The sequence below is a fragment of the Diplotaxodon limnothrissa genome, linkage group LG4 (assembly GCF_057381915.1).
Source record: "Diplotaxodon limnothrissa isolate DT_005_m linkage group LG4, D_limnothrissa_male_GT1.1, whole genome shotgun sequence".
In the NCBI taxonomy this organism is placed as follows: Eukaryota; Metazoa; Chordata; class Actinopteri; order Cichliformes; family Cichlidae; genus Diplotaxodon; species Diplotaxodon limnothrissa.
Window position 1 is genome coordinate 2433374 of NC_140599.1, and position 26265 is coordinate 2459638.

General features: G+C 58.0%; 1 protein-coding gene across 1 annotated transcript in view; it reads right to left on the reverse strand.

Moving 5' to 3' along the window:
* Positions 1-21584, reverse strand: part of LOC146633005 (uncharacterized) — a 55535-nt gene extending 33951 nt beyond the window's left edge. Inside the window, exons 1-8 of the mRNA XM_085352893.1 lie at positions 21536-21584; positions 21143-21205; positions 20911-20946; positions 20707-20816; positions 20315-20597; positions 20196-20231; positions 20039-20086; positions 19856-19899 (exon numbers count right to left, since the gene is read on the reverse strand). Coding sequence (XP_085209019.1) covers positions 19856-19899; positions 20039-20086; positions 20196-20231; positions 20315-20597; positions 20707-20816; positions 20911-20946; positions 21143-21205; positions 21536-21584 — 669 coding nt within the window. The remainder of the gene's footprint in view (positions 1-19855; positions 19900-20038; positions 20087-20195; positions 20232-20314; positions 20598-20706; positions 20817-20910; positions 20947-21142; positions 21206-21535) is intronic.
* Positions 21585-26265: the final 4681 nt, after the last annotated feature.

Here is a 26265-nt window from a genome sequence, read left to right on the forward strand (position 1 = left end):
CTGGTGGGCGGTGACACCCGATCACAAGGGCTGGCAAGGCTTTCGGAGCCTGGGGAGCGGACACCCGCACAAAGGGTGGCCAGGCGGCCCGGTCCGGGTTTTTTCTTCTTTTCTTCTTTCTTTCACAAGCCTGGTGGGCGGTGCCACCCGATCACAAGGGCTGGCAAGGCTTTCGGAGCCTGGGGAGCGGACACCCGCACAAAGGGTGGCCAGGCGGCCCGGTCCGGGTTTTTTCTTCTTTTCTTCTTTCTTTCACACGCCTGGTGGGCGGTGCCACCCGATCACAAGGGCTGGCAAGGCTTTCGGAGCCTGGGGAGCGGACACCCGCACAAAGGGTGGCCAGGCGGCCCGGTCCGGGTTTTTTCTTCTTTTCTTCTTTCTTTCACACGCCTGGTGGGCGGTGCCACCCGATCACAAGGGCTGGCAAGGCTTTCGGAGCCTGGGGAGCGGACACCCGCACAAAGGGTGGCCAGGCGGCCCGGTCCGGGTTTTTTCTTCTTTTCTTCTTTCTTTCACACGCCTGGTGGGCGGTGCCACCCGATCACAAGGGCTGGCAAGGCTTTCGGAGCCTGGGGAGCGGACACCCGCAGAAAGGGTGGCCAGGCGGCCCGGTCCGGGTTTTTTCTTCTTTTCTTCTTTCTTTCACACGCCTGGTGGGCGGTGCCACCCGATCACAAGGGCTGGCAAGGCTTTCGGAGCCTGGGGAGCGGACACCCGCAGAAAGGGTGGCCAGGCGGCCCGGTCCGGGTTTTTTCTTCTTTTCTTCTTTCTTTCACACGCCTGGTGGGCGGTGCCACCCGATCACAAGGGCTGGCAAGGCTTTCGGAGCCTGGGGAGCGGACACCCGCACAAAGGGTGGCCAGGCGGCCCGGTCCGGGTTTTTTCTTCTTTTCTTCTTTCTTTCACACGCCTGGTGGGCGGTGCCACCCGATCACAAGGGCTGGCAAGGCTTTCGGAGCCTGGGGAGCGGACACCCGCACAAAGGGTGGCCAGGCGGCCCGGACCGGGTTTTTTCTTCTTTTCTTCTTTCTTCCACTCGCCTGGTGGGCGGTGCCACCCGATCACAAGGGCTGGCAAGGCTTTCGGAGCCTGGGGAGCGGACACCCGCAGAAAGGGTGGCCAGGCGGCCCGGTCCGGGTTTTTTCTTCTTTTCTTCTTTCTTTCACACGCCTGGTGGGCGGTGCCACCCGATCACAAGGGCTGGCAAGGCTTTCGGAGCCTGGGGAGCGGACACCCGCACAAAGGGTGGCCAGGCGGCCCGGACCGGGTTTTTTCTTCTTTTCTTCTTTCTTCCACTCGCCTGGTGGGCGGTGCCACCCGATCACAAGGGCTGGCAAGGCTTTCGGAGCCTGGGGAGCGGACACCCGCACAAAGGGTGGCCAGGCGGCCCGGTCCGGGTTTTTTCTTCTTTTCTTCTTTCTTTCACACGCCTGGTGGGCGGTGCCACCCGATCACAAGGGCTGGCAAGGCTTTCGGAGCCTGGGGAGCGGACACCCGCACAAAGGGTGGCCAGGCGGCCCGGACCGGGTTTTTTCTTCTTTTCTTCTTTCTTCCACTCGCCTGGTGGGCGGTGCCACCCGATCACAAGGGCTGGCAAGGCTTTCGGAGCCTGGGGAGCGGACACCCGCACAAAGGGTGGCCAGGCGGCCCGGACCGGGTTTTTTCTTCTTTTCTTCTTTCTTCCACTCGCCTGGTGGGCGGTGCCACCCGATCACAAGGGCTGGCAAGGCTTTCGGAGCCTGGGGAGCGGACACCCGCACAAAGGGTGGCCAGGCGGCCCGGTCCGGGTTTTTTCTTCTTTTCTTCTTTCTTTCACACGCCTGGTGGGCGGTGCCACCCGATCACAAGGGCTGGCAAGGCTTTCGGAGCCTGGGGAGCGGACACCCGCACAAAGGGTGGCCAGGCGGCCCGGACCGGGTTTTTTCTTCTTTTCTTCTTTCTTCCACTCGCCTGGTGGGCGGTGCCACCCGATCACAAGGGCTGGCAAGGCTTTCGGAGCCTGGGGAGCGGACACCCGCAGAAAGGGTGGCCAGGCGGCCCGGTCCGGGTTTTTTCTTCTTTTCTTCTTTCTTTCACACGCCTGGTGGGCGGTGCCACCCGATCACAAGGGCTGGCAAGGCTTTCGGAGCCTGGGGAGCGGACACCCGCACAAAGGGTGGCCAGGCGGCCCGGTCCGGGTTTTTTCTCCTTTTCTTCTTTCTTTCACACGCCTGGTGGGCGGTGCCACCCGATCACAAGGGCTGGCAAGGCTTTCGGAGCCTGGGGAGCGGACACCCGCACAAAGGGTGGCCAGGCGGCCCGGTCCGGGTTTTTTCTTCTTTTCTTCTTTCTTTCACACGCCTGGTGGGCGGTGACACCCGATCACAAGGGCTGGCAAGGCTTTCGGAGCCTGGGGAGCGGACACCCGCACAAAGGGTGGCCAGGCGGCCCGGTCCGGGTTTTTTCTTCTTTTCTTCTTTCTTTCACAAGCCTGGTGGGCGGTGCCACCCGATCACAAGGGCTGGCAAGGCTTTCGGAGCCTGGGGAGCGGACACCCGCAGAAAGGGTGGCCAGGCGGCCCGGTCCGGGTTTTTTCTTCTTTTCTTCTTTCTTTCACACGCCTGGTGGGCGGTGCCACCCGATCACAAGGGCTGACAAGGCTTTCGGAGCCTGGGGAGCGGACACCCGCACAAAGGGTGGCCAGGCGGCCCGGTCCGGGTTTTTTCTTCTTTTCTTCTTTCTTTCACACGCCTGGTGGGCGGTGCCACCCGATCACAAGGGCTGGCAAGGCTTTCGGAGCCTGGGGAGCGGACACCCGCAGAAAGGGTGGCCAGGCGGCCCGGTCCGGGTTTTTTCTTCTTTTCTTCTTTCTTTCACACGCCTGGTGGGCGGTGCCACCCGATCACAAGGGCTGGCAAGGCTTTCGGAGCCTGGGGAGCGGACACCCGCAGAAAGGGTGGCCAGGCGGCCCGGTCCGGGTTTTTTCTTCTTTTCTTCTTTCTTTCACACGCCTGGTGGGCGGTGCCACCCGATCACAAGGGCTGGCAAGGCTTTCGGAGCCTGGGGAGCGGACACCCGCACAAAGGGTGGCCAGGCAGCCCGGTCCGGGTTTTTTCTTCTTTTCTTCTTTCTATCACACGCCTGGTGGGCGATGCCACCCGATCACAAGGGCTGGCAAGGTTTCCGGAGCCTGGGGAGCGGACACCCGCACAAAGGGTGGCCAGGCGGCCCGGTCCGGGTTTTTTCTTCTTTTCTTCTTTCTTTCTCACGCCTGGTGGGCGGTGCCACCCGATCACAAGGGCTGGCAAGGCTTTCGGAGCCTGGGGAGCGGACACCCGCACAAAGGGTGGCCAGGCGGCCCGGTCCGGGTTTTTTCTTCTTTTCTTCTTTCTTTCACACGCCTGGTGGGCGGTGCCACCCGATCACAAGGGCTGGCAAGGCTTTCGGAGCCTGGGGAGCGGACACCCGCACAAAGGGTGGCCAGGCGGCCCGGTCCGGGTTTTTTCTTCTTTTCTTCTTTCTTTCACACGCCTGGTGGGCGGTGCCACCCTATCACAAGGGCTGGCAAGGCTTTCGGAGCCTGGGGAGCGGACACCCGCACAAATGGTGGCCAGGCGGCCCGGTCCGGGTTTTTTCTTCTTTTCTTCTTTCTTTCACGCGCCTGGTGGGCGGTGCCACCCGATCACAAGGGCTGGCAAGGCTTTCGGAGCCTGGGGAGCGGACACCCGCACAAAGGGTGGCCAGGCGGCCCGGTCCGGGTTTTTTCTTCTTTTCTTCTTTCTTTCACACGCCTGGTGGGCGGTGCCACCCGATCACAAGGGCTGGCAAGGCTTTCGGAGCCTGGGGAGCGGACACCCGCACAAGGGGTGGCCAGGCGGCCCGGTCCGGGTTTTTTCTCCTTTTCTTCTTTCTTTCACACGCCTGGTGGGCGGTGCCACCCGATCACAAGGGCTGGCAAGGCTTTCGGAGCCTGGGGAGCGGACACCCGCACAAAGGGTGGCCAGGCGGCCCGGTCCGGGTTTTTTCTTCTTTTCTTCTTTCTTTCACACGCCTGGTGGGCGGTGACACCCGATCACAAGGGCTGGCAAGGCTTTCGGAGCCTGGGGAGCGGACACCCGCACAAAGGGTGGCCAGGCGGCCCGGTCCGGGTTTTTTCTTCTTTTCTTCTTTCTTTCACAAGCCTGGTGGGCGGTGCCACCCGATCACAAGGGCTGGCAAGGCTTTCGGAGCCTGGGGAGCGGACACCCGCACAAAGGGTGGCCAGACGGCCCGGTCCGGGTTTTTTCTTCTTTTCTTCTTTCTTTCATACACCTGGTGGGCGGTGCCACCCGATCACAAGGGCTGGCAAGGCTTTCGGAGCCTGGGGAGCGGACACCCGCACAAAGGGTGGCCAGGCGGCCCGGTCCGGGTTTTTTCTTCTTTTCTTCTTTCTTTCACACGCCTGGTGGGCGATGCCACCCGATCACAAGGGCTGGCAAGGCTTTCGGAGCCTGGGGAGCGGACACCCTCACAAAGGGTGGCCAGGCGGCCCGGTCCGGGTTTTTTCTTCTTTTCTTCTTTCTTTCACACGCCTGGTGGGCGGTGCCACCCGATCACAAGGGCTTGCAAGGCTTTCGGAGCCTGGGGAGCGGACACCCGCACAAAGGGTGGCCAGGCGGCCCGGTCCGGGTTTTTTCTTCTTTTCTTCTTTCTTTCACACGCCTGGTGGGCGGTGCCACCCGATCACAAGGGCTGGCAAGGTTTTCGGAGCCTGGGGAGCGGACACCCGCACAAAGGGTGGCCAGGCGGCCCGGTCCGGGTTTTTTCTTCTTTTCTTCTTTCTTTCTCACGCCTGGTGGGCGGTGCCACCCGATCACAAGGGCTGGCAAGGCTTTCGGAGCCTGGGGAGCGGACACCCGCACAAAGGGTGGCCAGGCGGCCCGGTCCGGGTTTTTTCTTCTTTTCTTCTTTCTTTCACACGCCTGGTGGGCGGTGCCACCCGATCACAAGGGCTGGCAAGGCTTTCGGAGCCTGGGGAGCGGACACCCGCACAAAGGGTGGCCAGGCGGCCCGGTCCGGGTTTTTTCTTCTTTTCTTCTTTCTTTCACACGCCTGGTGGGCGGTGCCACCCTATCACAAGGGCTGGCAAGGCTTTCGGAGCCTGGGGAGCGGACACCCGCACAAATGGTGGCCAGGCGGCCCGGTCCGGGTTTTTTCTTCTTTTCTTCTTTCTTTCACGCGCCTGGTGGGCGGTGCCACCCGATCACAAGGGCTGGCAAGGCTTTCGGAGCCTGGGGAGCGGACACCCGCACAAAGGGTGGCCAGGCGGCCCGGTCCGGGTTTTTTCTTCTTTTCTTCTTTCTTTCACACGCCTGGTGGGCGGTGCCACCCGATCACAAGGGCTGGCAAGGCTTTCGGAGCCTGGGGAGCGGACACCCGCACAAAGGGTGGCCAGGCGGCCCGGTCCGGGTTTTTTCTCCTTTTCTTCTTTCTTTCACACGCCTGGTGGGCGGTGCCACCCGATCACAAGGGCTGGCAAGGCTTTCGGAGCCTGGGGAGCGGACACCCGCACAAAGGGTGGCCAGGCGGCCCGGTCCGGGTTTTTTCTTCTTTTCTTCTTTCTTTCACACGCCTGGTGGGCGGTGACACCCGATCACAAGGGCTGGCAAGGCTTTCGGAGCCTGGGGAGCGGACACCCGCACAAAGGGTGGCCAGGCGGCCCGGTCCGGGTTTTTTCTTCTTTTCTTCTTTCTTTCACAAGCCTGGTGGGCGGTGCCACCCGATCACAAGGGCTGGCAAGGCTTTCGGAGCCTGGGGAGCGGACACCCGCACAAAGGGTGGCCAGACGGCCCGGTCCGGGTTTTTTCTTCTTTTCTTCTTTCTTTCACACGCCTGGTGGGCGATGCCACCCGATCACAAGGGCTGGCAAGGCTTTCGGAGCCTGGGGAGCGGACACCCGCACAAAGGGTGGCCAGGCGGCCCGGTCCGGGTTTTTTCTTCTTTTCTTCTTTCTTTCACACGCCTGGTGGGCGGTGCCACCCGATCACAAGGGCTGACAAGGCTTTCGGAGCCTGGGGAGCGGACACCCGCACAAAGGGTGGCCAGGCGGCCCGGTCCGGGTTTTTTCTTCTTTTCTTCTTTCTTTCACACGCCTGGTGGGCGGTGCCACCCGATCACAAGGGCTGGCAAGGCTTTCGGAGCCTGGGGAGCGGACACCCGCACAAAGGGTGGCCAGGCGGCCCGGTCCGGGTTTTTTCTTCTTTTCTTCTTTCTTTCACACGCCTGGTGGGCGGTGCCACCCGATCACAAGGGCTGGCAAGGCTTTCGGAGCCTGGGGAGCGGACACCCGCAGAAAGGGTGGCCAGGCGGCCCGGTCCGGGTTTTTTCTTCTTTTCTTCTTTCTTTCACACGCCTGGTGGGCGGTGCCACCCGATCACAAGGGCTGGCAAGGCTTTCGGAGCCTGGGGAGCGGACACCCGCACAAAGGGTGGCCAGGCGGCCCGGTCCGGGTTTTTTCTTCTTTTCTTCTTTCTTTCACACGCCTGGTGGGCGGTGCCACCCGATCACAAGGGCTGGCAAGGCTTTCGGAGCCTGGGGAGCGGACACCCGCACAAAGGGTGGCCAGGCGGCCCGGTCCGGGTTTTTTCTTCTTTTCTTCTTTCTTTCACACGCCTGGTGGGCGGTGCCACCCTATCACAAGGGCTGGCAAGGCTTTCGGAGCCTGGGGAGCGGACACCCGCACAAATGGTGGCCAGGCGGCCCGGTCCGGGTTTTTTCTTCTTTTCTTCTTTCTTTCACGCGCCTGGTGGGCGGTGCCACCCGATCACAAGGGCTGGCAAGGCTTTCGGAGCCTGGGGAGCGGACACCCGCACAAAGGGTGGCCAGGCGGCCCGGTCCGGGTTTTTTCTTCTTTTCTTCTTTCTTTCACACGCCTGGTGGGCGGTGCCACCCGATCACAAGGGCTGGCAAGGCTTTCGGAGCCTGGGGAGCGGACACCCGCACAAAGGGTGGCCAGGCGGCCCGGTCCGGGTTTTTTCTCCTTTTCTTCTTTCTTTCACACGCCTGGTGGGCGGTGCCACCCGATCACAAGGGCTGGCAAGGCTTTCGGAGCCTGGGGAGCGGACACCCGCACAAAGGGTGGCCAGGCGGCCCGGTCCGGGTTTTTTCTTCTTTTCTTCTTTCTTTCACACGCCTGGTGGGCGGTGACACCCGATCACAAGGGCTGGCAAGGCTTTCGGAGCCTGGGGAGCGGACACCCGCACAAAGGGTGGCCAGGCGGCCCGGTCCGGGTTTTTTCTTCTTTTCTTCTTTCTTTCACAAGCCTGGTGGGCGGTGCCACCCGATCACAAGGGCTGGCAAGGCTTTCGGAGCCTGGGGAGCGGACACCCGCACAAAGGGTGGCCAGACGGCCCGGTCCGGGTTTTTTCTTCTTTTCTTCTTTCTTTCATACACCTGGTGGGCGGTGCCACCCGATCACAAGGGCTGGCAAAGCTTTCGGAGCCTGGGGAGCGGACACCCGCACAAAGGGTGGCCAGGCGGCCCGGTCCGGGTTTTTTCTTCTTTTCTTCTTTCTTTCACACGCCTGGTGGGCGATGCCACCCGATCACAAGGGCTGGCAAGGCTTTCGGAGCCTGGGGAGCGGACACCCGCACAAAGGGTGGCCAGGCGGCCCGGTCCGGGTTTTTTCTTCTTTTCTTCTTTCTTTCACGCGCCTGGTGGGCGGTGCCACCCGATCACAAGGGCTGGCAAGGCTTTCGGAGCCTGGGGAGCGGACACCCGCACAAAGGGTGGCCAGGCGGCCCGGTCCGGGTTTTTTCTCCTTTTCTTCTTTCTTTCACACGCCTGGTGGGCGGTGCCACCCGATCACAAGGGCTGGCAAGGCTTTCGGAGCCTGGGGAGCGGACACCCGCAGAAAGGGTGGCCAGGCGGCCCGGTCCGGGTTTTTTCTTCTTTTCTTCTTTCTTTCACACGCCTGGTGGGCGGTGCCACCCGATCACAAGGGCTGGCAAGGCTTTCGGAGCCTGGGGAGCGGACACCCGCACAAAGGGTGGCCAGGCGGCCCGGTCCGGGTTTTTTCTTCTTTTCTTCTTTCTTTCACACGCCTGGTGGGCGGTGCCACCCGATCACAAGGGCTGGCAAGGCTTTCGGAGCCTGGGGAGCGGACACCCGCACAAAGGGTGGCCAGGCGGCCCGGTCCGGGTTTTTTCTTCTTTTCTTCTTTCTGTCACACGCCTGGTGGGCGATGCCACCCGATCACAAGGGCTGGCAAGGTTTCCGGAGCCTGGGGAGCGGACACCCGCACAAAGGGTGGCCAGGCGGCCCGGTCCGGGTTTTTTCTTCTTTTCTTCTTTCTTTCTCACGCCTGGTGGGCGGTGCCACCCGATCACAAGGGCTGGCAAGGCTTTCGGAGCCTGGGGAGCGGACACCCGCACAAAGGGTGGCCAGGCGGCCCGGTCCGGGTTTTTTCTTCTTTTCTTCTTTCTTTCTCACGCCTGGTGGGCGGTGCCACCCGATCACAAGGGCTGGCAAGGCTTTCGGAGCCTGGGGAGCGGACACCCGCACAAAGGGTGGCCAGGCGGCCCGGTCCGGGTTTTTTCTTCTTTTCTTCTTTCTTTCACACGCCTGGTGGGCGGTGCCACCCTATCACAAGGGCTGGCAAGGCTTTCGGAGCCTGGGGAGCGGACACCCGCACAAATGGTGGCCAGGCGGCCCGGTCCGGGTTTTTTCTTCTTTTCTTCTTTCTTTCACGCGCCTGGTGGGCGGTGCCACCCGATCACAAGGGCTGGCAAGGCTTTCGGAGCCTGGGGAGCGGACACCCGCACAAAGGGTGGCCAGGCGGCCCGGTCCGGGTTTTTTCTTCTTTTCTTCTTTCTTTCACACGCCTGGTGGGCGGTGCCACCCGATCACAAGGGCTGGCAAGGCTTTCGGAGCCTGGGGAGCGGACACCCGCACAAAGGGTGGCCAGGCGGCCCGGTCCGGGTTTTTTCTTCTTTTCTTCTTTCTTTCACACGCCTGGTGGGCGGTGCCACCCGATCACAAGGGCTGGCAAGGCTTTCGGAGCCTGGGGAGCGGACACCCGCACAAAGGGTGGCCAGGCGGCCCGGTCCGGGTTTTTTCTTCTTTTCTTCTTTCTTTCACACGCCTGGTGGGCGGTGCCACCCGATCACAAGGGCTGGCAAGGCTTTCGGAGCCTGGGGAGCGGACACCCGCACAAAGGGTGGCCAGGCGGCCCGGACCGGGTTTTTTCTTCTTTTCTTCTTTCTTCCACTCGCCTGGTGGGCGGTGCCACCCGATCACAAGGGCTGGCAAGGCTTTCGGAGCCTGGGGAGCGGACACCCGCACAAAGGGTGGCCAGGCGGCCCGGTCCGGGTTTTTTCTTCTTTTCTTCTTTCTTTCACACGCCTGGTGGGCGGTGCCACCCGATCACAAGGGCTGGCAAGGCTTTCGGAGCCTGGGGAGCGGACACCCGCAGAAAGGGTGGCCAGGCGGCCCGGTCCGGGTTTTTTCTTCTTTTCTTCTTTCTTTCACACGCCTGGTGGGCGGTGCCACCCGATCACAAGGGCTGGCAAGGCTTTCGGAGCCTGGGGAGCGGACACCCGCAGAAAGGGTGGCCAGGCGGCCCGGTCCGGGTTTTTTCTTCTTTTCTTCTTTCTTTCACACGCCTGGTGGGCGGTGCCACCCGATCACAAGGGCTGGCAAGGCTTTCGGAGCCTGGGGAGCGGACACCCGCACAAAGGGTGGCCAGGCGGCCCGGTCCGGGTTTTTTCTTCTTTTCTTCTTTCTTTCACACGCCTGGTGGGCGGTGCCACCCGATCACAAGGGCTGGCAAGGCTTTCGGAGCCTGGGGAGCGGACACCCGCACAAAGGGTGGCCAGGCGGCCCGGTCCGGGTTTTTTCTCCTTTTCTTCTTTCTTTCACACGCCTGGTGGGCGGTGCCACCCGATCACAAGGGCTGGCAAGGCTTTCGGAGCCTGGGGAGCGGACACCCGCAGAAAGGGTGGCCAGGCGGCCCGGTCCGGGTTTTTTCTTCTTTTCTTCTTTCTTTCACACGCCTGGTGGGCGGTGCCACCCGATCACAAGGGCTGGCAAGGCTTTCGGAGCCTGGGGAGCGGACACCCGCACAAAGGGTGGCCAGGCAGCCCGGACCGGGTTTTTTCTTCTTTTCTTCTTTCTTCCACTCGCCTGGTGGGCGGTGCCACCCGATCACAAGGGCTGGCAAGGCTTTCGGAGCCTGGGGAGCGGACACCCGCAGAAAGGGTGGCCAGGCGGCCCGGTCCGGGTTTTTTCTTCTTTTCTTCTTTCTTTCACACGCCTGGTGGGCGGTGCCACCCGATCACAAGGGCTGGCAAGGCTTTCGGAGCCTGGGGAGCGGACACCCGCACAAAGGGTGGCCAGGCGGCCCGGACCGGGTTTTTTCTTCTTTTCTTCTTTCTTCCACTCGCCTGGTGGGCGGTGCCACCCGATCACAAGGGCTGGCAAGGCTTTCGGAGCCTGGGGAGCGGACACCCGCACAAAGGGTGGCCAGGCGGCCCGGTCCGGGTTTTTTCTTCTTTTCTTCTTTCTTTCACACGCCTGGTGGGCGGTGCCACCCGATCACAAGGGCTGGCAAGGCTTTCGGAGCCTGGGGAGCGGACACCCGCACAAAGGGTGGCCAGGCGGCCCGGTCCGGGTTTTTTCTTCTTTTCTTCTTTCTTTCACACGCCTGGTGGGCGGTGCCACCCTATCACAAGGGCTGGCAAGGCTTTCGGAGCCTGGGGAGCGGACACCCACACAAATGGTGGCCAGGCGGCCCGGTCCGGGTTTTTTCTTCTTTTCTTCTTTCTTTCACGCGCCTGGTGGGCGGTGCCACCCGATCACAAGGGCTGGCAAGGCTTTCGGAGCCTGGGGAGCGGACACCCGCACAAAGGGTGGCCAGGCGGCCCGGTCCGGGTTTTTTCTTCTTTTCTTCTTTCTTTCACACGCCTGGTGGGCGGTGCCACCCGATCACAAGGGCTGGCAAGGCTTTCGGAGCCTGGGGAGCGGACACCCGCACAAAGGGTGGCCAGGCGGCCCGGTCCGGGTTTTTTCTCCTTTTCTTCTTTCTTTCACACGCCTGGTGGGCGGTGCCACCCGATCACAAGGGCTGGCAAGGCTTTCGGAGCCTGGGGAGCGGACACCCGCACAAAGGGTGGCCAGGCGGCCCGGTCCGGGTTTTTTCTTCTTTTCGTCTTTCTTTCACACGCCTGGTGGGCGGTGACACCCGATCACAAGGGCTGGCAAGGCTTTCGGAGCCTGGGGAGCGGACACCCGCACAAAGGGTGGCCAGGCGGCCCGGTCCGGGTTTTTTCTTCTTTTCTTCTTTCTTTCACAAGCCTGGTGGGCGGTGCCACCCGATCACAAGGGCTGGCAAGGCTTTCGGAGCCTGGGGAGCGGACACCCGCACAAAGGGTGGCCAGACGGCCCGGTCCGGGTTTTTTCTTCTTTTCTTCTTTCTTTCATACACCTGGTGGGCGGTGCCACCCGATCACAAGGGCTGGCAAGGCTTTCGGAGCCTGGGGAGCGGACACCCGCACAAAGGGTGGCCAGGCGGCCCGGTCCGGGTTTTTTCTTCTTTTCTTCTTTCTTTCACACGCCTGGTGGGCGATGCCACCCGATCACAAGGGCTGGCAAGGCTTTCGGAGCCTGGGGAGCGGACACCCGCACAAAGGGTGGCCAGGCGGCCCGGTCCGGGTTTTTTCTTCTTTTCTTCTTTCTTTCACACGCCTGGTGGGCGATGCCACCCGATCACAAGGGCTGGCAAGGCTTTCGGAGCCTGGGGAGCGGACACCCGCACAAAGGGTGGCCAGGCGGCCCGGTCCGGGTTTTTTCTTCTTTTCTTCTTTCTTTCACACGCCTGGTGGGCGGTGCCACCCGATCACAAGGGCTGGCAAGGTTTCCGGAGCCTGGGGAGCGGACACCCGCACAAAGGGTGGCCAGGCGGCCCGGTCCGGGTTTTTTCTTCTTTTCTTCTTTCTTTCTCACGCCTGGTGGGCGGTGCCACCCGATCACAAGGGCTGGCAAGGCTTTCGGAGCCTGGGGAGCGGACACCCGCACAAAGGGTGGCCAGGCGGCCCGGTCCGGGTTTTTTCTTCTTTTCTTCTTTCTTTCACACGCCTGGTGGGCGGTGCCACCCGATCACAAGGGCTGGCAAGGCTTTCGGAGCCTGGGGAGCGGACACCCGCACAAAGGGTGGCCAGGCGGCCCGGTCCGGGTTTTTTCTTCTTTTCTTCTTTCTTTCACACGCCTGGTGGGCGGTGCCACCCTATCACAAGGGCTGGCAAGGCTTTCGGAGCCTGGGGAGCGGACACCCGCACAAATGGTGGCCAGGCGGCCCGGTCCGGGTTTTTTCTTCTTTTCTTCTTTCTTTCACGCGCCTGGTGGGCGGTGCCACCCGATCACAAGGGCTGGCAAGGCTTTCGGAGCCTGGGGAGCGGACACCCGCACAAAGGGTGGCCAGGCGGCCCGGTCCGGGTTTTTTCTCCTTTTCTTCTTTCTTTCACACGCCTGGTGGGCGGTGCCACCCGATCACAAGGGCTGGCAAGGCTTTCGGAGCCTGGGGAGCGGACACCCGCACAAAGGGTGGCCAGGCGGCCCGGTCCGGGTTTTTTCTTCTTTTCTTCTTTCTGTCACACGCCTGGTGGGCGATGCCACCCGATCACAAGGGCTGGCAAGGTTTCCGGAGCCTGGGGAGCGGACACCCGCACAAAGGGTGGCCAGGCGGCCCGGTCCGGGTTTTTTCTTCTTTTCTTCTTTCTTTCTCACGCCTGGTGGGCGGTGCCACCCGATCACAAGGGCTGGCAAGGCTTTCGGAGCCTGGGGAGCGGACACCCTCACAAAGGGTGGCCAGGCGGCCCGGTCCGGGTTTTTTCTTCTTTTCTTCTTTCTTTCACACGCCTGGTGGGCGGTGCCACCCGATCACAAGGGCTTGCAAGGCTTTCGGAGCCTGGGGAGCGGACACCCGCACAAAGGGTGGCCAGGCGGCCCGGTCCGGGTTTTTTCTTCTTTTCTTCTTTCTTTCACACGCCTGGTGGGCGGTGCCACCCTATCACAAGGGCTGGCAAGGCTTTCGGAGCCTGGGGAGCGGACACCCGCAGAAAGGGTGGCCAGGCGGCCCGGTCCGGGTTTTTTCTTCTTTTCTTCTTTCTTTCACGCGCCTGGTGGGCGGTGCCACCCGATCACAAGGGCTGGCAAGGCTTTCGGAGCCTGGGGAGCGGACACCCGCACAAAGGGTGGCCAGGCGGCCCGGTCCGGGTTTTTTCTTCTTTTCTTCTTTCTTTCACACGCCTGGTGGGCGGTGCCACCCGATCACAAGGGCTGGCAAGGCTTTCGGAGCCTGGGGAGCGGACACCCGCACAAAGGGTGGCCAGGCGGCCCGGTCCGGGTTTTTTCTTCTTTTCTTCTTTCTTTCACACGCCTGGTGGGCGGTGCCACCCGATCACAAGGGCTGGCAAGGCTTTCGGAGCCTGGGGAGCGGACACCCGCACAAAGGGTGGCCAGGCGGCCCGGTCCGGGTTTTTTCTTCTTTTCTTCTTTCTTTCACACGCCTGGTGGGCGGTGCCACCCGATCACAAGGGCTGGCAAGGCTTTCGGAGCCTGGGGAGCGGACACCCGCACAAAGGGTGGCCAGGCGGCCCGGTCCGGGTTTTTTCTTCTTTTCTTCTTTCTTTCTCACGCCTGGTGGGCGGTGCCACCCGATCACAAGGGCTGGCAAGGCTTTCGGAGCCTGGGGAGCGGACACCCGCACAAAGGGTGGCCAGGCGGCCCGGTCCGGGTTTTTTCTTCTTTTCTTCTTTCTTTCACACGCCTGGTGGGCGGTGCCACCCGATCACAAGGGCTGGCAAGGCTTTCGGAGCCTGGGGAGCGGACACCCGCACAAAGGGTGGCCAGGCGGCCCGGTCCGGGTTTTTTCTTCTTTTCTTCTTTCTTTCACACGCCTGGTGGGCGGTGCCACCCTATCACAAGGGCTGGCAAGGCTTTCGGAGCCTGGGGAGCGGACACCCGCACAAATGGTGGCCAGGCGGCCCGGTCCGGGTTTTTTCTTCTTTTCTTCTTTCTTTCACGCGCCTGGTGGGCGGTGCCACCCGATCACAAGGGCTGGCAAGGCTTTCGGAGCCTGGGGAGCGGACACCCGCACAAAGGGTGGCCAGGCGGCCCGGTCCGGGTTTTTTCTTCTTTTCTTCTTTCTTTCACACGCCTGGTGGGCGGTGCCACCCGATCACAAGGGCTGGCAAGGCTTTCGGAGCCTGGGGAGCGGACACCCGCACAAGGGGTGGCCAGGCGGCCCGGTCCGGGTTTTTTCTCCTTTTCTTCTTTCTTTCACACGCCTGGTGGGCGGTGCCACCCGATCACAAGGGCTGGCAAGGCTTTCGGAGCCTGGGGAGCGGACACCCGCACAAAGGGTGGCCAGGCGGCCCGGTCCGGGTTTTTTCTTCTTTTCTTCTTTCTTTCACACGCCTGGTGGGCGGTGACACCCGATCACAAGGGCTGGCAAGGCTTTCGGAGCCTGGGGAGCGGACACCCGCACAAAGGGTGGCCAGGCGGCCCGGTCCGGGTTTTTTCTTCTTTTCTTCTTTCTTTCACAAGCCTGGTGGGCGGTGCCACCCGATCACAAGGGCTGGCAAGGCTTTCGGAGCCTGGGGAGCGGACACCCGCACAAAGGGTGGCCAGGCGGCCCGGTCCGGGTTTTTTCTTCTTTTCTTCTTTCTTTCACACGCCTGGTGGGCGGTGCCACCCGATCACAAGGGCTGGCAAGGTTTTCGGAGCCTGGGGAGCGGACACCCGCACAAAGGGTGGCCAGGCGGCCCGGTCCGGGTTTTTTCTTCTTTTCTTCTTTCTTTCTCACGCCTGGTGGGCGGTGCCACCCGATCACAAGGGCTGGCAAGGCTTTCGGAGCCTGGGGAGCGGACACCCGCACAAAGGGTGGCCAGGCGGCCCGGTCCGGGTTTTTTCTTCTTTTCTTCTTTCTTTCACACGCCTGGTGGGCGGTGCCACCCGATCACAAGGGCTGGCAAGGCTTTCGGAGCCTGGGGAGCGGACACCCGCACAAAGGGTGGCCAGGCGGCCCGGTCCGGGTTTTTTCTTCTTTTCTTCTTTCTTTCACACGCCTGGTGGGCGGTGCCACCCTATCACAAGGGCTGGCAAGGCTTTCGGAGCCTGGGGAGCGGACACCCGCACAAATGGTGGCCAGGCGGCCCGGTCCGGGTTTTTTCTTCTTTTCTTCTTTCTTTCACGCGCCTGGTGGGCGGTGCCACCCGATCACAAGGGCTGGCAAGGCTTTCGGAGCCTGGGGAGCGGACACCCGCACAAAGGGTGGCCAGGCGGCCCGGTCCGGGTTTTTTCTTCTTTTCTTCTTTCTTTCACACGCCTGGTGGGCGGTGCCACCCGATCACAAGGGCTGGCAAGGCTTTCGGAGCCTGGGGAGCGGACACCCGCACAAAGGGTGGCCAGGCGGCCCGGTCCGGGTTTTTTCTCCTTTTCTTCTTTCTTTCACACGCCTGGTGGGCGGTGCCACCCGATCACAAGGGCTGGCAAGGCTTTCGGAGCCTGGGGAGCGGACACCCGCACAAAGGGTGGCCAGGCGGCCCGGTCCGGGTTTTTTCTTCTTTTCTTCTTTCTTTCACACGCCTGGTGGGCGGTGACACCCGATCACAAGGGCTGGCAAGGCTTTCGGAGCCTGGGGAGCGGACACCCGCACAAAGGGTGGCCAGGCGGCCCGGTCCGGGTTTTTTCTTCTTTTCTTCTTTCTTTCACAAGCCTGGTGGGCGGTGCCACCCGATCACAAGGGCTGGCAAGGCTTTCGGAGCCTGGGGAGCGGACACCCGCACAAAGGGTGGCCAGACGGCCCGGTCCGGGTTTTTTCTTCTTTTCTTCTTTCTTTCATACACCTGGTGGGCGGTGCCACCCGATCACAAGGGCTGGCAAGGCTTTCGGAGCCTGGGGAGCGGACACCCGCACAAAGGGTGGCCAGGCGGCCCGGTCCGGGTTTTTTCTTCTTTTCTTCTTTCTTTCACACGCCTGGTGGGCGATGCCACCCGATCACAAGGGCTGGCAAGGCTTTCGGAGCCTGGGGAGCGGACACCCGCACAAAGGGTGGCCAGGCGGCCCGGTCCGGGTTTTTTCTTCTTTTCTTCTTTCTTTCACACGCCTGGTGGGCGATGCCACCCGATCACAAGGGCTGGCAAGGCTTTCGGAGCCTGGGGAGCGGACACCCGCACAAAGGGTGGCCAGGCGGCCCGGTCCGGGTTTTTTCTTCTTTTCTTCTTTCTTTCACACGCCTGGTGGGCGATGCCACCCGATCACAAGGGCTGGCAAGGCTTTCGGAGCCTGGGGAGCGGACACCCTCACAAAGGGTGGCCAGGCGGCCCGGTCCGGGTTTTTTCTTCTTTTCTTCTTTCTTTCACACGCCTGGTGGGCGGTGCCACCCGATCACAAGGGCTTGCAAGGCTTTCGGAGCCTGGGGAGCGGACACCCGCACAAAGGGTGGCCAGGCGGCCCGGTCCGGGTTTTTTCTTCTTTTCTTCTTTCTTTCACACGCCTGGTGGGCGGTGCCACCCGATCACAAGGGCTGGCAAGGTTTTCGGAGCCTGGGGAGCGGACACCCGCACAAAGGGTGGCCAGGCGGCCCGGTCCGGGTTTTTTCTTCTTTTCTTCTTTCTTTCTCACGCCTGGTGGGCGGTGCCACCCGATCACAAGGGCTGGCAAGGCTTTCGGAGCCTGGGGAGCGGACACCCGCACAAAGGGTGGCCAGGCGGCCCGGTCCGGGTTTTTTCTTCTTTTCTTCTTTCTTTCACACGCCTGGTGGGCGGTGCCACCCGATCACAAGGGCTGGCAAGGCTTTCGGAGCCTGGGGAGCGGACACCCGCACAAAGGGTGGCCAGGCGGCCCGGTCCGGGTTTTTTCTTCTTTTCTTCTTTCTTTCACACGCCTGGTGGGCGGTGCCACCCTATCACAAGGGCTGGCAAGGCTTTCGGAGCCTGGGGAGCGGACACCCGCACAAATGGTGGCCAGGCGGCCCGGTCCGGGTTTTTTCTTCTTTTCTTCTTTCTTTCACGCGCCTGGTGGGCGGTGCCACCCGATCACAAGGGCTGGCAAGGCTTTCGGAGCCTGGGGAGCGGACACCCGCACAAAGGGTGGCCAGGCGGCCCGGTCCGGGTTTTTTCTTCTTTTCTTCTTTCTTTCACACGCCTGGTGGGCGGTGCCACCCGATCACAAGGGCTGGCAAGGCTTTCGGAGCCTGGGGAGCGGACACCCGCACAAAGGGTGGCCAGGCGGCCCGGTCCGGGTTTTTTCTTCTTTTCTTCTTTCTTTCACACGCCTGGTGGGCGGTGCCACCCGATCACAAGGGCTGGCAAGGCTTTCGGAGCCTGGGGAGCGGACACCCGCACAAAGGGTGGCCAGGCGGCCCGGTCCGGGTTTTTTCTTCTTTTCTTCTTTCTTTCACACGCCTGGTGGGCGATGCCACCCGATCACAAGGGCTGGCAAGGCTTTCGGAGCCTGGGGAGCGGACACCCGCACAAAGGGTGGCCAGGCGGCCCGGTCCGGGTTTTTTCTTCTTTTCTTCTTTCTTTCACACGCCTGGTGGGCGGTGCCACCCGATCACAAGGGCTGGCAAGGCTTTCGGAGCCTGGGGAGCGGACACCCGCACAAAGGGTGGCCAGGCGGCCCGGTCCGGGTTTTTTCTTCTTTTCTTCTTTCTTTCACACGCCTGGTGGGCGGTGCCACCCGATCACAAGGGCTGGCAAGGCTTTCGGAGCCTGGGGAGCGGACACCCGCACAAAGGGTGGCCAGGCGGCCCGGTCCGGGTTTTTTCTTCTTTTCTTCTTTCTTTCACACGCCTGGTGGGCGGTGCCACCCGATCACAAGGGCTGGCAAGGCTTTCGGAGCCTGGGGAGCGGACACCCGCACAAAGGGTGGCCAGGCGGCCCGGTCCGGGTTTTTTCTTCTTTTCTTCTTTCTTTCACACGCCTGGTGGGCGGTGCCACCCGATCACAAGGGCTGGCAAGGCTTTCGGAGCCTGGGGAGCGGACACCCGCACAAAGGGTGGCCAGGCGGCCCGGTCCGGGTTTTTTCTCCTTTTCTTCTTTCTTTCACACGCCTGGTGGGCGGTGCCACCCGATCACAAGGGCTGGCAAGGCTTTCGGAGCCTGGGGAGCGGACACCCGCACAAAGGGTGGCCAGGCGGCCCGGTCCGGGTTTTTTCTTCTTTTCTTCTTTCTTTCAATCAATCAAAGCTTTATTCGTCATGTGCAGGTTGCCCTGCAATGAAATAGGACCCCCCCCCCGACCTTACACATATAGCACAAACATTACATGGGGATACAGGTCGGAGATTGGTAGAATCAGAGAAAACATTGAAATGTACACTACACTGGGGAAAGTACAAGAGGAAAAAAAGAGACCCCTACTCATGCTATGCTTCCATGGTAGGACAGCATTCACACGCCTGGTGGGCGGTGCCACCCGATCACAAGGGCTGGCAAGGCTTTCGGAGCCTGGGGAGCGGACACCCTCACAAAGGGTGGCCAGGCGGCCCGGTCCGGGTTTTTTCTTCTTTTCTTCTTTCTTTCACACGCCTGGTGGGCGGTGCCACCCGATCACAAGGGCTGGCAAGGCTTTCGGAGCCTGGGGAGCGGACTCCCGCACAAAGGGTGGCCAGGCGGCCCGGTCCGGGTTTTTTCTTCTTTTCTTCTTTCTTTCACACGCCTGGTGGGCGGTGCCACCCGATCACAAGGGCTGGCAAGGCTTTCGGAGCCTGGGGAGCGGACACCCGCACAAAGGGTGGCCAGGCGGCCCGGTCCGGGTTTTTTCTTCTTTTCTTCTTTCTTTCACACGCCTGGTGGGCGGTGCCACCCGATCACAAGGGCTGGCAAGGCTTTCGGAGCCTGGGGAGCGGACACCCGCACAAAGGGTGGCCAGGCGGCCCGGTCCGGGTTTTTTCTTCTTTTCTTCTTTCTTTCACACGCCTGGTGGGCGGTGCCACCCGATCACAAGGGCTGGCAAGGCTTTCGGAGCCTGGGGAGCGGACACCCGCACAAAGGGTGGCCAGGCGGCCCGGTCCGGGTTTTTTCTTCTTTTCTTCTTTCTTTCACACGCCTGGTGGGTGGTGCCACCCGATCACAAGGGCTGGCAAGGCTTTCGGAGCCTGGGGAGCGGACACCCGCACAAAGGGTGGCCAGGCGGCCCGGTTCGGGTTTTTTCTTCTTTTCTTCTTTCTTTCACACGCCTGGTGGGCGGTGCCACCCGATCACAAGGGCTGGCAAGGCTTTCGGAGCCTGGGGAGCGGACACCCGCTCACTGGGCAACAGTGAGAAGCCAGTGGCTCCGTAAGAAGCATTTGAAAGTCCTGGAGTGGCCTAGCCAGTCTCCAGACCTCAACCCCATAGAAAATCTGTGGCGGGAGTTGAAAGTCCGTGTTGCTCGGCGACAGCCCCAAAACATCACTGCTCTCGAGAAGATCTGCATGGAGGAATGGGCCAAAATACCAGCTACTGTGTGTGCAAACCTGGTAAAGACCTATAGTAAACGTTTGACCTCTGTTATTGCCAACAAAGGTTTTGTTACCAAGTATTGAGTTGTATGTTTGTTATTGACCAAATACTTATTTCCCACACTGATTTATGGATAAATTCTTTACAAATCCTACCATGTGAATTCATGGATTTTTTTTTCACATTCTGTCTCTCACAGTTGAAATGTACCTCTGGTGCAAATTACTGACCTCTGTCATCATTTTAGGAGGGGGAACTTGCACAATCGGTGGCTGACTAAATACTTTTTTGCCCCACTGTATACTTTTTGCAGGGTGCGCTGTGAAAAGCTCCACATTTATGACAATGATAAGAAATTAATTGGTCTGTTCAAGATGAAGCCATAGTTTTACCTGTTCTGCAACACTTTGTCCTATGAGGGTTTCAGGAAGTTCATCTGCAGAATAAGATGCATATTATATACTGTAACTTTGCAATGACCAAGCATAGTAAACAAGTGTGTAAAGGTTGGAAATGTAATGCAAGCAAAAAAAGAAGTCAATTTTAATGATTTAGTTAGATGTCCAGGCATTCACCTAAACTGCAACTTTCATCACCACCCACTTTAGCTACAGGGTCTTCATCTGTAAAATAACACATTAATTGCAATATATCTGAATGCCCAACATGGCCAGTGTACCATGTTCAATCATAACATCAAAAATATTCAATTTGGTTTGGGCAGGCACACACCTGAGATGGAACTTTGATCATCCAAACAGACGACCTCTGTACAAAAAGTAAAATTATTTCATACCATACAAATTCGAGTGCTAGACAGTAGTTAATAGTAATATTGATCACTTTATTACCCAGTTGTCTTCGCCCGATGTATAGTGTTCTTTTCCACAGATGTGTAATATCAGAAACAGTTCTGTATTCTTTGTGGAACTCCTCCTTACTCCACCTGGTCCCGTCAGAATGGCAAAGAGTGAACTCACTCCCCTCAGTACGCTCTGGCCAGAAGCGTTCTTTGCCTATGGTAATTAAATCATCATAGGTTTCATGGCCTTGCAGAATGATTCGAGGTGGAACTTCGTCCATTATTAACTTTCTATGAGTTCTTGGCTTCCACTCCATGGGAGCCAGTCTCACCTAGCATCAAGGAAAAAAAGGGAAATTTATGAAAAAATATGCCTTTTTAGAAAGGTTTTTTTTAATATATTGCTGATAGTCATACACGTAGCTTCACTTTTTAACTAACCTTCAATAATGATTTGCCATGGTCCAAACGTTTATCATTCAATGGAAACTGCCTTTTCTTTACTTGAGGCTGTAGTAGTTTCTTGGCTTTACCAAAGGCCTCTGCTGCACCTGTAATGGATGAAGCTGAAAGTTAATCAAACTGATCCACAGCGAGTTCTATATTACAAGTGATCTTAAAGAAAAATAATTGGGGTTTTCTTACTGAGAAATTCATTGCCACGTGTTGAAGTAGTGTCATCTGTAATATAAATAGGGCAGTGATGTGAAACGTGGTTTATAGAATTCTACTACAATCACAGACTACTGCACAGTCATCTGCTTTCAAAATGCATTGCATCTATTAATAAAGTGGTTAGTCAATCATAACCTGCTAAGCATATCATGTTAAATAAAGGAGATTATTTTACATGTTGTTCAAAAGTATCAAAACCTACCTGATTTTTCTGTTGTCAGGAGCTTTTTTACGTTGTTATCAAAGCCTTTTTGGGTAATTTCACCTTCAAGTAAAATTTTAAAAGGGTAAGTAGTTATAGATTGACTGTAGGAGCCAGATCCTACAAGACTATCTAATTTTTAAATTGCAATAAAGTCTTTTAATTTTGTGAGAAATTTATCTTTTGTCTTTTTTTTTTCTTTTTTTTTAAATCGGGCACTCCGACAATATCATAAAGTAATAACTATATACGTCTGTTAACATGCATATTAATTAAGAGAAGTAAATAGGAATACCATACAATGTTAAATAATTAAAGCACGATATTGTTTTTTGCAGTTAAAAAAATGAACTTGCAAGCATTACAAAAACATTTAATAAAGTGTTTGATTACCATTTTCAAGGTGTTTTTTCAGCTGCTCGTAAGCTTTCAGCTTGTCCATTTGTTGAAATGTATACAAAACAATTACTGAACAGTTTAAATTTAAATCACGTTTAACCACTGTCGCTAGCTAGAATGAATTAGCCAGACAAAAATAGTACTGATTTGGTTTCGTACAAAACTAGCTTTCCTTCTCTGATATGTAACTTTCACAACATAACCGCAACTTAATATAACACAACTGTGGCAAAAATATGAACAAAAGGGAGAAAAAGTTAAACTTACCTTTGTCGTTAGGAGCCTGAACCGCGGCAAAACTCCGGTGAGGTCAATGACCTTACGCTCTCCCACTGTCACACGTTGATGACGTATTTGGAAATCAATTCGGGTGGGACATGACAACAACGCCACCTGCAGGAAGATTTTCTCTCTGTCTGGTACCTTGTGTTCTGATACCTGACAACTTTTTTCCTGACAACTGAGACCTGACAATTTTTTGTCTGATACCTGACAACTTTTTTCTTGAGACCTGACGATGTCCTAAAATGTACACCGTAGTCCTGTTTGAAATGGAATGAGAGAAGCTGGTTATTTTGTCATACGTCCAGGAGCAACATTCAGGTAAAAGTGAAAGAACAAATGATTCGTCAATAAAGGATTATGTTGGATCAGTGTTTCAATATTTATATGTTTTATTAGATTTACATTTGGTTTGGTTATTTGCCTTTTGGCTGAAAATACACTGAGAGAGGACTTTTTTTTATTAGCGATCTCAATAGTATTTTTTTTTTCATATTAATGTAATTTTTTCATCTAATTGAATACAATCTATTTCTGTCCGATTCTGTCTGACCGTTAGTCTGAGGATGGTGTCCAGAGCTCAGACATGGTTTTGCTCCCAAGGATGTACAGAACGCCCTCCAGACCTGCGACGTAAATTGCGGTCCTCTGTCAGAGACGATCTCCGTGGGTATCCCGTGCAGCCTAAACACATGGTCGACTAGCAGATTAGCGGTTTCAGTGGATGTGGGGAGTTTATCGAGAGCGACGAAGTGAGCTGCTTTGGAAAACCTGTCGACCACAGTGAGGATTGTGGTCTTGCCAGAAGAAACAGGTAGACCAGTAACAAAATCCAAAGAAATATGCGACCAGGGACGCCGTGGAATAGAGAGAGGCTGCAGCAACCCAGCCGGGCGTTGCGTGTTAGATTTGCCCCTAGCGCAAACGCAGCAGGCGGCCACATACTCTTTGACATCTTTATCAATAGACCCCCACCAGAAATACCTTTTCATGAGTGCACTCGTCCGCACGCCCCCTGGATGGCAGGAAAATCTCCCCTTGTGGACCCAGTCGATCACTTTGGAGCGGGCTGCTTTTGGGACAAAGCGGCGGTCTGGAGGCCCTGTGCCGGGGTCCGGCTCGGTCTCCAGTGCCCGGCGGATGTCCTCCTCCACCTCCCACGTGAGGGAACCAACCTTGACGCTTGCAGGGAGGATGGCGGGTGTGTCGGGCGACTCCCCCGCGGCGTCAAATTGTCGGGAGGGGCGTCCGGTTTCACGTTGCGGGACCCTGGGCGGTAAGAGATGGAGAAGTTAAATCTACTGAAAAACATGGACCAGCAAGCCTGACGTGAGTTCAGTCTTTTGGCTGTACGAATGTACGTCAAGTTTTTGTGATCTGTCCACACTATGAACGGGTGCTCCGCTCCCTCGAGATAGTGCCGCCACTCTTCTAAGGCCAGCTTCACAGCCAACAGTTCCCTATCCCCCACGTCGTAATTCCTCTCAGCGGGCGATAAACAACGGGAGAAAAAAGCGCATGGGTGGAGTTTGGACGTCGTGCCAGAGCGCTGAGACAACACCACCCCCACCCCGACGTCAGATGCATCCACCTCAAGTATAAACGGCCTCCCGGGATCGGGGTGAATCAAAACCGGCGCCGAGGTAAACAGTGCCTTTAACTTGGAAAACGCCGCTCCGGCCTCCTGGCTCCAAATGAAAGGGAGCTTCGGAGACGTCAGCCGGGTCAGCGGTGCTGCTACTTGGCTATAGTTCCTGACGAAGCGCCGGTAAAAGTATGCGAAGCCCAAGAAGCGCTGCAGAAGTCTCCGGGACGTTGGAATGGGCCATTGCACGACTGCCGTTATTTTCGCCGGGTCTGTCTTCACCTGCCCCCCTGCGAGGACGTAGCCCAGGAACGAGATGGAAGGAGAGTGGAATTTGCATTTCTCCGCCTTAACGTACAGTTTATTCTCCAGCAACCGTTGCAACACAGCTCTGACGTGCGTACGGTGTTCCTCCAGGTCTTTGGAAAAAATCAGGATGTCGTCGAGATAAACGAAGACGAAGCGGTCTAGGAAATCTCGCAGGACATCATTCACCAGATTTTGAAAAACCGCCGGGGCGTTTGTGAGACCGAAGGGCATCACTAGATATTCAAAGTGCCCCAAGTGAGTGTTAAAAGCGGTTTTCCACTCGTCGCCCTCCCTGATTCTGACGAGGTGATATGCGTTTCTGAGGTCTAACTTAGTGAAAATGGTGGCACCGTGAAGCGGCTCAAAAGCGGAACTGATTAGCGGCAATGTTTTTTATTGTTATGTCATTAAGCCTCCTGAAATCAATACAGGGACGAAGCGAGCCGTCCTTCTTACCGACAAAGAAGAATCCGGCCCCTACAGCGAGGAGGGGGGTCTGATGATGCCAGCTGCCAGGGAATCCTTTATGTACTTCTCCATGGCTGTCTTCTCGGCACGTGTCAGATTGTAAAGGCGGCTTGTGGGTAGGGTGGAGCCCGGTAACAATGTAATGGCACAGTCATATGGTCTGTGCGGGGGCAGCGCTTGAGCTTTGTCTTTGTTAAAGACCTCCCTTAAATTGTGGTACACCAACGGTACGACAGAAAGGTCTATGTTGGCACTTTCGTCATGTGCGGGCTCGACAATGGCAGACGGCGGATCTGAGACGAGACAATTGGCATGGCAAAATGGGCTCCAACTTTTAACTTTCTGCCCTGCCCAGTCCAGATGCGGGTTATGTAGTTTTAGCCAGGTGAAACCAAGGACAATGGGGATGCTGGAGGAGTGGAACGTCAGGAAGGGGAGCCTCTCCCTATGGTTTCCTGAGGCGACAATAGTAACGGGAGCAGTGCGGTGAGTGATGTGAGAGAAAACTTGGTCATCCAGCGCTTTAACTGGGTGGCTAGACTCCAACTCGAACAGGGGAATATTCAGCTGCTTGGCTAATTTCATATCAATGAGGCTCTGCTCAGCGCCTGAATCGATTAACGCCCGGGACGTGTGGGTCGCGGAACCGAGCAAGAGCGTAACCGGCAACAAAAAACGGGGCTTAGAATCACTATAGGTACCGCCCACCCGTATCCCCGGACCTACCGGCGGGCATCCCCTTTTCCCTTCTCTGGACAGGTGGAAATGAAATGCTCCGCGGAACCAGAATAAAAACACGAGCGAGCGCGACGACGCCTCTCCCTCTCTTGCGGAGACAACCGGGATCGCCCGAGCTGCATGGGTTCGAGTTCCGGGTCAGTCCTCTCCCCAGCGACTGGGGCCGACGGCAGAACTAGAAGCGGTGACGGGGGAATGTAAACCGGTGACGCACGCCGCACTGGCCGACAGGTACTGGAGTTCCTCTCCCGCTCTCGCTCCCGCAGTCTGTTGTCGAGGCGAAGCGTGAGCGTGGCTAACTCCTCGAAGGTAACCGGTTCGTCTCGGGACGCTAGCTGGTCCTTCATGTCCTCGTTTAGCGACTGCGAGTAGACTCCCTGAAGGGCCTTATCGGGCCAGCCGACTGCCGCTGCGGCGGTGCGGAAGTTGATCAAGTAATCCGCGATGCTACGGCGGCCCTGACGGAGATTTAACAGCCGGCGAACCGCACTGCCCACCGAGATGGGGTGGGCAAAAGTCCTTTTGAACTCGCCGAGAAAAGCATCATAGCTACAGGACGGCAACGGGTGTACGCTCAGGTATGCCTCGGCCCAATTCAGGGCTCGGTCGCGCAGTTTCCCTATTATATAGGAAACTTGAACTGTGTCTGAAATGAAAGAGCGGGGCGAACGCCCGAACGCCAGCTCGCACTGTAAGAGAAAACCGCTACAGGCCCCCGGGTCACCCGCATACGGCTCCGGCTCCGGGGAAGCCGCGTCGCGAAACAGGTGACCCCGCTGGGGCTCGGGATCCGCCACGGGCTGTGGTAAAGGCGCCGTCGGGGCGGGCTGAGCTGAGCTACCGGCGGCGGGTTCTAACTCCGCTGAGGGTTGAAGGGACTGAATGTCAGATTGCATCTTAGCCTGCTCGTCTGTGAGCGTGTGTACTTGGGCTAGTAGGTACAGCGTCTGTTCGTGACTACCGATGATAGCCCCCTGCTTACTTATCGCTACACGGGCTGGGTCTGCTGTGTCCATAAAACTGGCCTGAGTATACTGTCACGGCCCAGCGGCACGAGGGAACAGAGATGGACACAGGTGCAGAAACCAACCCGGAAGCGAGACGATAAGGGAACAAAGGATTTATTTCCGCCCACAGGCAAACACAAGCAAAAAAACAAAACGACGCCACCACACTAGTGGCGCGTAGGATAATCTAAGATAACGGAGGGTGACCTAGACACCTCTAGGAGACGGCTGAACAGCAGAGGCAGCGGGGAGGTGGAAACAGGACTAGGTAGGGGCCGGGGCACTGGCATAAGAGGAGATCACGGTCAGTGGGATCCAGCAGACAATCAACGATC